Source organism: Fistularia commersonii, chromosome 28 (assembly GCF_037954325.1).
Source record: "Fistularia commersonii isolate RoL2024-O1a breed Wild chromosome 28, RoL_Fcom_v1.0, whole genome shotgun sequence".
NCBI classification, from domain to species: domain Eukaryota; kingdom Metazoa; phylum Chordata; class Actinopteri; order Syngnathiformes; family Fistulariidae; genus Fistularia; species Fistularia commersonii.
In genome coordinates this window covers 12,381,510-12,394,044 of record NC_141311.1, presented here as the reverse complement: position 1 = coordinate 12,394,044, position 12,535 = coordinate 12,381,510, and the positions used below count along the sequence as shown (strand labels likewise).

General features: G+C 39.3%; 1 protein-coding gene across 3 annotated transcripts; it reads right to left on the bottom strand.

The window, feature by feature from the left end:
* Positions 1–342: 342 nt before the first annotated feature.
* On the bottom strand, positions 343–11,472 carry sppl2b (signal peptide peptidase like 2B). 3 transcript variants are annotated; one of them, XM_086175660.1, is made up of 15 exons: positions 11,354–11,472; positions 10,289–10,405; positions 9,790–9,972; positions 9,577–9,666; positions 9,202–9,341; positions 8,487–8,629; positions 7,700–7,796; positions 7,429–7,545; positions 6,522–6,603; positions 6,346–6,420; positions 6,193–6,255; positions 4,135–4,234; positions 3,315–3,392; positions 3,031–3,191; positions 343–2,285 (listed from the first exon to the last, which is right to left on the bottom strand). In XM_086175660.1, the coding sequence occupies exons 1-15, from the start codon at positions 11,399–11,401 to the stop codon at positions 2,121–2,123; spliced, it is 1,659 nt and encodes a 552-aa protein (XP_086031786.1). In that variant the 5' UTR covers positions 11,402–11,472; the 3' UTR covers positions 343–2,120. The 3 variants fall into 3 exon arrangements, 2 of the variants coding, with proteins under 2 accessions (XP_086031786.1, XP_086031787.1); XR_015108937.1 differs by having other exon boundaries at positions 2,155–2,285; positions 2,900–3,191; XM_086175661.1 differs by lacking the exon at positions 11,354–11,472 and having other exon boundaries at positions 9,909–9,972; positions 10,289–10,399.
* Positions 11,473–12,535: the final 1,063 nt, after the last annotated feature.

Genomic DNA, 12,535 nt, shown 5'->3' with positions numbered 1-12,535 from the left:
AATGGGGAACCCATGGACTTGTTGTCAACCCATGGAGTGTAGTCAGACAGTTCCAAAGACAGGGGACTTAGCCTTGCTATTAAAAAAAAAAAATTAAAAAATTGAGGCCCGTGGCCTTACTGTGCAAACTACAAAATCCTGTCCAGGATGCTATCAAACTCACTGAAGGGCTTTCTTGGATACATCATAAACATGGATCAAAGTTATTGTGGGACAGAGACTTCTGTTTACTTATATGTAGTTCATAATTGGGTGCCACTTAAATAGTTTCAAATTGAAAATACAAAAACATACAGTGTTCCAATTCTGATAAATGCAAAGAAATAGAAAATACACTGAAAATCAAATACAATGTTTATTATATGTAGTCATCACTAGGGATTAAAAACCACTTGGTGACAAAGAATATGATTAGTAAATGATCTTTTTAACTGGTAAATACTTTGCTATTGAATCAGCAGGGGCACACAACTGAATAAAAAAAGCCACTCATTTGACATCCAACCAATGCTTTGAACATTTAGAACTCTATTCTGACACAGAGTATGCTGAACCTTGATTAAAAACAAAATGTAAAGTGACTGTTCCACAATATTGATAAGAATGAAAAGAATAGTTAAAAACAAAAAACAGGAATACTGATATGGGTTGAGACGAACCAAACAAGGACCGAATGTCAACATGCTTTACACAAACTCTAAGGATCGTCAGTAAGTGTTTCGCTAACTGCCCAACATCGTTCCATTTGATTTCAGTCCTTGTGTTCTTCATACTTGTACCACATTCTAATGTAACTCAGTGTGGACTCAGTAAGGCCAAAACCAACTGATAAGACAATTAGTGGCGTAGTGGAGCTCTAAAGTGCAGCTTTAAATTGCTGCTCCGCCAATAGAACGTCTGCACTAATGATACACTTATATTTTATAGCAAGGCAGAGTAAAAAAAGCATGCAGAAAGAAAATGAAAAGTTTGCCAAAATAGCCATACGCTTAAGCGTAACCAAAAAAAAACAACTACAAAAGCAAATGGCTCTTTCAACAACAATGACAGCACCTCATTTATTCATCAATTAGTTTGGTGCAAAATGGATGTGCTACATCTTCAAACCTCATTTTTCCACATGTGCAGCACTGCAACATTGACTGTCGTCCAGCAAAGGTAAGCTGAGCTCATGATGCTTGTGTGCAGTTAGTTGGGGTTTGTCCCCTCTCTGTAGCAACACATTTGTCATGCTGCTTTTCAATGTGTAACAAGATTGTTTCAACACACAACCTGTCACACAAGGAGATGGTGAGGCAAAAGTCCATGAATTATGTTTTTAAAAAATTGCTGAAAGGAAATATCATAAACTATGCTACTGTCGGTCACATTAACTGTTCAGATTTTCTGTCTTGGGCTAGTTACTCCTGAGCAGTTTGCTCCCAACAGCCCATATAATTTGAGTAAATCCACAAACACAAATTCTTTGAATTAGATCATGGTTTGGAAAATTTTACAAATTCATGCTTTTTTTGTGAACAGCAAACCATTCCTCTTTTATGGAACCTTTAAAATGACAAAGAAGGTAAAACAGGTGCAGTCAAAGTTTTTTTTTGTGAAGTCTCATTTTCCATCAAATGTAGTGGAATGACCTGTTGTCAAGGGTGAGCAGATTCAGTTATCCAAGGTCATCAAAGTTGAAATTTATGTAAAAATTAAGCTCAGATACACAGTGTTTAGCCCTGTGACACCAGTGTGCATTCATTATATTAGTGTGTTTTGCCATAAAATGGACTTGCAGTGCTGGTGTGACCAGACCTCTGGAACAAGAGGTTAAGTTAGTTACTGCCAAACCGCTAGAAAACTTTCCAGTTCCTGGTTTTCTTTCCCTTTCTATGAGGTACACACTGTATATTTGTAGACAGTTGACTTTCCATTGATAGACAGACTGCATTAGTCTGTCAAATAATAGTTCCCCAACAATCTGGCCAATCAAAATGCAGAGCTCCTCTGCAATTCCCTTTGCACCAAGTGCAAATTAATATCTACTTAAAATGTCCATTGATCGCAACACAATGTAGAAAAAAAACAAACAAACATCTACATCAAATTAAACTGAAAATGATCTACTAGAAGTCCTTTTAGTTAGATACGCTTCCCTTGCTCTCGGCTATGGGTGTTTCCTGAGGCAGGTCTTCCTGTTGATTGGTGCTTTCTGTGGTTTGTGGCTCTGGTTTACTGCAGGGTTCTTCTGTCTGTGGTGCTGCAGTTTGTGTACAGTTGATAGGTGCAAGAGTTATGGGGGGCTGCAAGGCACAAAAAAAAGCTTATGTTAGATTACTGAACTGTGTTAGACTACAGTTAAATTTCAGTTCAAGATGAGAGAGGGAAAAAAAGGACATAAAAAATAGTCATTCCTTTTTTGTTGATAATTAAAAATCTAACTGACTTTAGCTGTTTTTTAATTGACTGAGATTTAAAAATTAAGCCCAAATTAAAGGGGATTAATGAGGTCCATATTAATGTCAGAGGTATTCCAGTACAGATATTGGAATAGGTGCCAGATATGCAAAAATGAAGGCGAATCATAACCAAACACTTGAGACTTGGATATCACATACTATCTGAAAAACAAAAGGCTACTTAATTTCACCATTTGAGCTACCCATGATTCTGATTTTTCTTTCCTAAATGAAGGATATGTGAGAAAAAAGGATTTCTCAACGAAAACAACCAGAGGCTGGATCAGTGTCAGGTAGCGAGCCCTGATAAAATGCCTGCAGTGACGTTCACAGACAGTTGAGCCCTCAGCAGCAGACTAGAGCACAGCCACATTAATATAAACAGCAAGAAACAACCATGGAAGGGGCAGTGAGAAAGAAAGAAATTAGAAGAAATTCAATTAAAGGGATTACTCAACTTGAAATTCTACTTTACTCTGCATTTTATCTATGACTAATATTTTTTCTCTGTTTTTGATCTTTTTTTTGTTTTGTTTTTGGGAGGGGATGTTGTTTCCACAGCAGGCAGTCATATCAAACTGGTATTCACCACAAATCCACTTCCGGTCCAAAACTGGGGCAGCTCCCTGCGCCACAGTGCCACAGTGAGGCTGGTGAGCAAAGTGCAAGGCACCAGGTAGAGCAGTGCTGGCTGGCCTGTCTGCATCACAGCCAGGGCCACAAAGGTGATGAGGAGGCCGATGCCATAACCTGACAGGAGAAACACAGCCCATCAGTTAAAGTGAGGCCTCCATGTTTATTATTTACATGATTATTCAGACAAAACAATGTAATTAGGACTCACTGAGCTTCAACCTCTGCTCTTATACGTACCAATGGTGCAGGCCACAAAATAAATTCTTGACGATTGTGTTAGAATGTCGAATCTGTGGCAGTACACCACAAGCAGGCCTGATGGGAAGGAAAAGAAGCATTCAGCCCTGTAAGAATGACATCGACTGCACTCCATTGTTTGACAGTGTGGCCTGTTAAGATACACTCAAGTCAGTTCTGGTGATGAGACTAAATATCCTAACATTGGAGGTTAAAGAACATCTTTAAGCTAAAATGTTAATATTAATAGATTATTATATCCCTGAGATTATAAAACAGATAACACACTGTCAAAATCTGTTGAATCGATTATGGGAAGAAAATTATGATTTTCTTATCTGCTTGGATTTGGGCAAACGCGTCAGAGTAAATTGAGTGCCTCCACATAAAGAGTAGTTTACTGCCACGCGCATTGAAGTGTTTGTGGCATTGTTTCATTTTAAAATGCCTTTATTTTTTATAATATATAATCTGATATTTGTGACTGCTTAAGTAACTGACAAAATCAGACATTTTGTCATGATTCTGACCAACAGTCAAAGTGAAATTTGTGAGGAGAAAACTACATTTGAAAGAAAAAGTAATTCAAAGAATCAAAGCATTGTCAAGTTCTTTTCACCAATGATCCTTCTCTGGATTTAATGATAAAAATAATAATAATAATACATAGTTATAACAATAACCATAATACTAATTTGTTTCATAATGGTTGATCGTAAAAAAAAAAAAAAAGAACAAAAATGGCCAGGTATTCTGCTCTACTTACAGATTGTAAGTGTGTTCATATTGTACAGGCTGTATTTACATCTTGTATTGTTACCTGGTACTAAAACGTCACCGAAGCCCAGCAGGGAAAAGGGACGGTCACAGAGAGCAAGAGGAGAGGAGTTTAACCTCGGGACTTTGAGCACCATAGGAAGCTGGAAAGAACACAAACAAAATGTTTAAACTGTTTCACACCAACTGCTATATAATATGTCTTCATTAAGAAATAAGTACTGATTTAAAAAAAAAAAAAAAAAAAAAAAAAAAAGGATTGTTTGTTTTAAGGAACGCCAATACTTCTATGCAGATTTCTGGAGAAAGCAATGGCGAGCTTCTTATGGGACCCTTTTGTACATGCCTGAGATATCAGGCCAGCTCACTGAATGTGAAAAGGAAACTCTGCCAGCCCACTAGGACACATACCACAGCCTCCTGACCCTGCATTACAATGCTACTCTTAAGACTTTCCAAGAAGATCATCTTCATCCCTTCTATGAAAGACTCTTAAAACATCACCCAGGCATAGCCTTGTTGGCTGTTTGGGTTAACAGGTGATCCTCTTCTTGGTTTTTGACGTAACCCATTATCAGCTACCTTCTGGCAAACAACTCCGTTGATATAAGATATTAGAAGGTAGAATATCCAAACTTTCCTGAGTGGCACACGACTATGAAATAGGAACACAAAGCTATGGACACAAAGGCCAAAAGCCTTTAAATGCATGGTAAATTGTTCTCTATAGTCTTTCAAATGCAGCACTGTTTGGGAGAAACATACTGATACTGAAATCCATCAGCCTTGGCTGCAAGCAAGAAGGTGAGAGGCTATAGACTTAACAGAACAGTTTGTGCAAATACCAAAAACCCATATTCATACAGGACACAAGTAGAGGCGGAAAACAACAATGGACTAAACTATGAACTGTCTGATATATCAGGAGGTCATTAGATTACTACAGATATGAAAGTCAGTCTGTCTTAGATGGGGCTCCAGACTAAAACTGTGCACCAAAGAATCCAAGAGAGAAAGAACTTATGATCTCCAAGTATCAAAAATTAGTGGATCATTAAAAGATCACTACTGTTGACCAACATCAGCAAAGCAGATGGACAACTCAGAAAGCCATTGTTACTCAGACTGCCATGTGGAAAATGTCACAAGCAAGGTTAGGCATCCTCCTCAGGGCTTTGTATGACAACCTGCCCAGTCCCAAGAACCTGTACCTGTGGGATGGATCAGAGAGCAAATTCTGGCTCCACTCCTCCCAGTGCCCAGGCGTGTTGCACATCCTGGTTGAGTGTAAGGCTGCACTGATACAGTGCCAGTACGGATAGAGCAACAACTGGCGTAAGCTTTCAAGAAATACCACAGACAAGAAGACTGTGGGGTCTGAGGGGTCTGTCTATCAACCTGACAGGACAGAATTTGTCATGCAAGGGGTAAAACCAAAACAGAAACTCAAAAGACTGGTATCTCCTGTCACCTGCCTCCTCTGGAATATGGCGGGTGTGAGGTCCTGGGTTCAATCCCCGCTTTGGTTAAAAGCGTCTGCCAAATTACTGTGATGTAATGTGATATGTTAAGGTCTGTGGGTCTAGGTCTATGTTAAGGTCTGTGAAGTGTGGATCCCGACTGAAGAACCTGCCGCTGGTCCAATGGCAAAGTTGGAGGTGCTTGTGTTAGAAATTTGTTAAGAAATCTTATTGTGGCAATTGGGTTTGTTTATTTCTTACAGATCTTTGCCTATGTACAGTTACTAAGTTAGAACGTCAGAGTGACCTGAAACGGTCTTTTAAATAAGAGGTTGAAATGTCTTCCAGATATTGAACGAATACACAAATACAATTTATCAAGTACCATCAACAGAATAACTGAATCTTCACAGACATGTTCAGGTAGAAGCACTGCAAGTGAACTCACCTGTGCTTACATCTAATTGCTTTAATTGTTGGTATCTGTACAAATTGATACTTCATTGTACATGATTAAAATAATCAAAATAATATTAGCCTTATGAGTCCAACAGGAACATTCAATGGGTAGATTGCAGTCAAATTATATAGTAGGTTGTGAAGCAAACTCAAACTTGTTGTGCACTACCACACAAGCTTACCTTTTCATGCGTGGAGGAATCTGAGGGTCCAGCCGCAACCTCCACCATTATACTTTCTCCACTCTATGCAGATATAGTCATGATTGACATTAGTTATACATGTAGAAAGAGACAGTTTGGGTAGTGACACAATGACATAAATCTTTCACATACCTTAGTGAAGAATGGTGTAATAAATACAAAGAAAACATCATAGACAAAAAGGACTGCCAGCAGTAAAGTGCAAGCCTGTAAGAAAGAAAGAAAACAAACCATCTGTTAGTTTAATACACATTGTAAACTTATTCATTCTTAGAGACACGTTAGTAATTCAGTAAGATAAATCGCACCTTAAATGTGGGCAGTCGCACTGTCTTGAGCATGTATAGACAGAAGGCAATCCCCAGGGTGTCCTGCAACACCCACGCCCACCTGAACACAGATTGAATATGACTCAGGAAGGATGGCATGTTTTCTTCTGTGTTTCTAATATCTTACTGTTTACACTATCTATAGAAAAGGGATAGTGCATCAGGGCGTTGATTTTAAAATAATTCAATGGTAATTCTTTAAAAAAGGGTTGGTTGATAATTTTCTGATGCTTTCCTGGTGATTATGAAGCAACTTCTTTCTTATCTCGCGCTGATTTTTAAGTAATTTCGCATCTTTCTGTTTTTGGATTTAAATTACATTCATTGTTTATATTGAAACAATCAGCTGAAATTTACTTGAGTTGAAAACTGATTCGCTAAATAGCCAAAAAAACAAATAGATTCAAGACTGATCAAAATGATGATTATTAGAAGTGTGAAGTAACATTACTATAACATAACTTGCTATATTATAATGTTGCTAATACAGGGTTTCAGCTAATCTAATTTAATGCCCTTTTTAATTCTACTTGAAACAAATGTAATGCCCATGTCCAAGTGCAGATACGTTTATTTATAATAAAGTCGATCATTTGCATCTAGAATATTTTGCACAGCAGCAGACATATACATATGGCCTAGACCATGGAACACATGGATTTAACTTTGTGTATGAATATTATTGTGTATATTTGTATCTTTTCGCTCCAACTGTGTCTCAACTTATTTCAGTTCAGGGCATTTATCCTTGGATCTTCACTCTAAAGTATTTGACTTGGCGAACATTTGAGCCATGAGTGTTTTGATCCTCCAATGCTTTTTTCTAAGACCACGCATTATTCCCGACATGTGCTTTGATTACTTTTTTTCCTCTCTCTATACTCACTGATCTTCATTGCGAAACACCATCCAAGTGATGCTGACGCTGATGCAGAGAGCTGATAGCAGTAGCATGCGGATCTGTGGCCTCTTGTGTAAATATGGCAAATTATTCTCTGGAATCCTTATTCCCCAGGTTGATCACATTAACACAGAAATACTGTCAGTCAACTTCAATCCATTGGTCTCCAACCAACATGGAAAACATTTCTTTGATACATACATTCAATGTCTTCTAGCATACAGGTTATACACATATGTTGAAAAAAAAGTCACACCTGCATTTGCAGAAAGGAAGTCTTCTCACAAAAGGCCACAAGCAGCTATAGAGACCAACAGATGAGGCCACACAGAAGATGGCTATGACCCAAATGGCTGTAATGAAAGGAAATGTTATATTCATAAGATTTATTAAATCATCTTTTTCAGCTGCTCTTTTCAGGAGTTGCCATAGCATATCAACTTCCTCCATCCAACCCTATTCTCTGTATTGTCTTGTGTAAACACTCACTAACTTCATGTCCTTTTTCACTATATCCATACATCTTCTCTTTTATCTTCCTCTAGAGCTCTTGCCTGGCAGTTCTTACCTTAGTATCCTTCTAACAATACATTCTCTATCCCTCCGCTGTGCATGTCCAAACCATCTCAGTCTGGCCTCTGACCTTAGCTTCAAAGCAATGTGCTAATGTGCTTGTCCCACTGATGGACTTGTTCCTGTTCCTATCCATCCTTGGCATTCCAAAAGAGAACCTCAACATCTTCATCTCTGCTACACACAGCTCTGCTTCCTATTTTGTCCCCTCGATGCCAGTCTCTAAACCGTAGTGGTCTCACCTGTGATGAATTTGCAAATGGTTTGCATTGTACTCAAGTCTGCTGGATTGTAGGTGAGAGTTCTTTTCAGAGTGGTTACCCTTTTTTGGTATATTTCAATTAAATTTAAAAAGAAAATGCCTGCCTTGTAGCCTTTAGGAAATGTGAGATGTTCCTAGAGTTGTGAGAAAACACTAATCTACAAAAAGTTCTACCGCACAAGCGCCAAGAGTGTATGTTTTACTGTACCCAGGCTGTCGTAGAAAAAGTAGAGTAGCACCAACATGCTGCAGCACATGACCACAAAAACACAAATCATGATGGGAGTGACATCTACTGTCTCCTCATCCTGCTTCTCCATTCCATCATCCCGCTTGTGCTTCATGTAGCGCCTGCAGGAGAAACAATAGTCAGGGAAGCCAGTAATGCACTCCTATTTGTGGTTTTGAAAGCAATTTCATGATTCTACTGACCTTGTAGAAAATATTGATAAATATACATTAATTTAGTATCTGTTCTGCTTATTCTGCATGGAGGGCTGCAGGGTGTTGGAGCCAGACATCAGTCAATGACAGGGATGCATAAAGAAACATTCACCCACTCACTGCCCCATTTGCATCTATGGACAATTTAGAGACTTTCAACAGCCTTCAGCATATTTTTGGATTGTGGGATGAAATCAGACAACCTGGAGAAAAACCCACATAGGTAGGGGAGAGCGAGCAAACTCCACACAATCACACCAGGAACTTTTAATGTAGAAGTACTGACCACAGAACCACATACCACCCCTGATGTGAAACATTATTGGTAAAGAGGACTTGGATTGATTTAAAAATGTCAGTCACCACCACTTCATATTTTCAATGCTTGTTGCATGGAAATTCTCATGCTGAACCCAAAGACTTCAGTACTATAATCTTAGTGTTCAGGATACCAGTGTTGAATTCTACCTCTTACTTACTTCTTGCAGTCTCTGCTTCCGGCCCAATAGCCTCCGATGGCAACTGTTCCCACGGCCATCAGGAAAATGATCACCATGTTGTAATCTAGCACCGGCTCATTGGGAGCATACATGGCAACCAGCCGTCCTTTACCAAAAGTCTAGAAAATGAGGAACAATAGCAACTGAGTTTGTGTCTGCATGTTTGTTGTTCGGAGAAAAGTGTAAAAAAAAAAAAAAAACTACAAGCTGCCATTAGAGAATTTTTTCTTCCAAAAGAAATCATTAAGAATTATAAAAGCTGTCTATCTCTACTGCAGGATGTTTCATGTATACAAAATACAAGGGTGGTGCGGCAGCATTTGTAAGACCTTAAAGGTTTGTTTGTTGACTCACCTTGCTGATATCCACCATATCCGAGTAACTAAGAAGTGCTACAGGGATATAAATCTCCTCATACTGAGTCTTGTTTCCTGCTGGTGGTGTCTACAATAATGAAAAAGGAAAAATGTGTATTGATTTCTGGTTTTGCGATACCACCATCAATTAAATCCCATTACACATTATTTCAAATACAACCAAGAGGATAAAATATATCAAGCAGGTTACCAGTCTGTCTTTGCTGACAATGAGCAGGCCCTTGGCTCCATTAATCTGAGCCAATCGCACCTTTTCATAAAAAGTACAATTCCCCCTCATCACCATGGCAATATAGTTTGGAAACCCACCCTCTGGGACATCAGAGGGTGAGCACAGGACCGATGTCGTCAGGTCATAGATCTGGAGATGTGACTAAAATACAAAGATTTACCATGTTATCCAAGGTGTTATCCAAGCATATTCTGTTTATTTTCCAATCCAAATTTTCGTGCATAATATACGTAATTCTTTTTAAAACTGGAATTTCAATATAATAAAAATCATTGACATCTGGACATAATATAATGGATAAATGTGATGTTTAGTGCCAGTGATATTGATATCAATCTTCAATTTACTGTGCCAACCTCTGTTAGGTTTTGTTTTAAATTAATGGCACGCATAGTAATTTCTTCCATGCCTGCAAAAAATTGACTTCATAACATTGACTTCAGTAGTCAGGGCCTACCGCCTTGTTGAGGTCCTGAGGTAGACGTGCCCACTGCGAATTAAAGAAAATGCAGTAATCCTTTCCATTGCTTTTGCCTTTGTCGGTGAAATGCGCCATGCCATATTCTCCAACCACCTGTTAACATAATATTGTTAATGAAGTGCTGGAAACTTTGCAATTAAATTTACACATAAATTTGAGTGTCCAATTTTTCTCTGTTTTCTCTATGTCTCTATTGTATTGATTTCATGAAATGACCTGTTGAGAACATTGACAGCTTGGGAGTAGTAAATAGTGAGTAATTGTAATATATTTGTAATATTGTAGTCACCATTAAACACAAAACACACGCACGCGCGCACACACGCGCGCACACACACACACACCGTTTACAAATTTAGTTTTTTTTTCATCCATCTTATGATGCTGATTCTTGGCCACATCATCAGTGACAGTACCTCGTATCAGTATAATATCAGTGATAGTATTATACAAATATCCAGCGTAACCTACACTCGGTGTTTTATATGTACATTTATTCTGATATGGGAATTCACGTGTTCACGGGGGGAAAGCTCCAGAGTGCCATTGCCATCTGCTGTTAAGACTTGTAAACCACAAAATGTCTGAAGAATAAAACCATATTAGCTAGTTGACGCTGAGAATGTCTAAGTAACACTGAATTATCTTAAAAAAGTTATATGGCCTAAAAACAGGGACGGCAGAGCTCCTTGGTGTTGTGTTACCAAGATGGATAAGATATGCTAACCTAGCTAGCATGATTTCGGCTCATTTAGACCGTTTCAGAGGGCATGCCAATGGCTGTCCGTTTGGTCAAACATTCACATAAACGAGTTACTTCCTTATGTACATTCTGTCGAAGAAAACCAAAACAAAAATAGATCGGTTGGCCTTCTGTCGGAGGTATAATGATTGTCGAGGGTCCGTCCAACTTCAGACTAGTTTCACTGCGGTAAAATCCCGGTTCGGGAAATAGCGTCAGTTTTGGGGCCGCTTGGTTCGATTTTCGACACAAAAACAGGATGATGCAACTGTGGCACACATACACAGAATATAGCTCACCTTCTGAATGAGAAAAGCGACCCAAATCAGTGTTTCTTGGGCCCTCATGATGTCTAGCTTGTTGTTTCCCCCATCAACCAACCGCTCATCTCGAATTCCCTACCGGAGCCCCAACCAGCTGTTCTGAATTGACGCGCAGGTCTCCACGTTGATTGGCTACCATCATCACAAGTAGGTTTACAGGTCTCTCATTGGTTAACGCGTTGCTTCACAAATACTGGGGTGCGTCCCCCTGGAGGGGCGCAGTGCGATGCCCGGGGGGCAGCGTGTGACGCCGGGGACCCTGCTTATTTTGCTGTACAGTACTATAATAAAGTGTAATTGCACATCCACAGTAGGTGGCAGTGGCGCTCCCATTGTTAGTGTGCGCAGAATATTAACTCTATGGACGCATGTGCTTGTTTGTTTGTTTGTTTGTTTGTTTGTTTGTTTGTTTGTTTGTTTGTTTGTTTGTTTGTTTGTTTGTTTGAACCGGGCATGGGCACACACAGCACAGAACAGGAGATGAAGTGCTGTGAACAAACTCAAGATACACTATGGAAAATGTTGAACAGGGATGAAAAGAAAATGGATGAGAGATGGGGATAAGGAGACAAACAAGGAAATATGACAGAGCGTATGTAGCACTTGGCTTCACTGTGACTACGGTGGGAGACAAGGGAAGACCAGAGTGTTTACTGTCTAAAAATGTTGTCAAAGCCAAATAAATGAAGGCCTCACCTACAGACATTACACCCCTATTACACTGCTTAGTCGATATGAGTTTTTTTCAGCAAAAACTGCCAACAATCATTTGTGAAAGCTACCTCAGTAAACCAGCAAGAGTATTACAGATACAGTATTTGCTTTAAGAACGCTAATAGAGAAGTACAGAGAAGGCCAGAGGGAGCTGCATTGTGTTTTTGTAGACCTAGAAAAAGCATATGACAGGGTGCCAAGAGAGGAGCTCTGGTATTGTATGAGGCAGTCTGGAGTGGCAGAGAAGTTTGTTGGACTGGTGCACGACATGTATGCTCGCTGTGTGATAGTGGTGGGGTATGCTTTAGGGGTAACAGAGAAGTTCAAGGTAGAGGTGGGAAACCATCAGGGATCAGCTCTGAGCCCCTTCCTGATTGCAGTGGTGATTGACAGGCTGACAGATGAGGTTAAACAGGAATCTCCATGGACCATGATGTTTGCAGA

Bases quoted from the DNA above. Each gene is read 5' to 3' on its own strand.
- sppl2b (XM_086175660.1), bottom strand. From the start codon at position 11,401: ATGAGGGCCCAAGAAACACTGATTTGGGTCGCTTTTCTCATTCAGAAG. The intron at 9,667-9,789 runs GTAACCTGCTTG...TCATTATTGTAG, and splicing joins TTGTCAGCAAAGACAGACTG to ACACCACCAGCAGGAAACAA. The intron at 6,256-6,345 runs GTATGTGAAAGA...ATATCTGCATAG, and splicing joins TTACACCATTCTTCACTAAG to AGTGGAGAAAGTATAATGGT.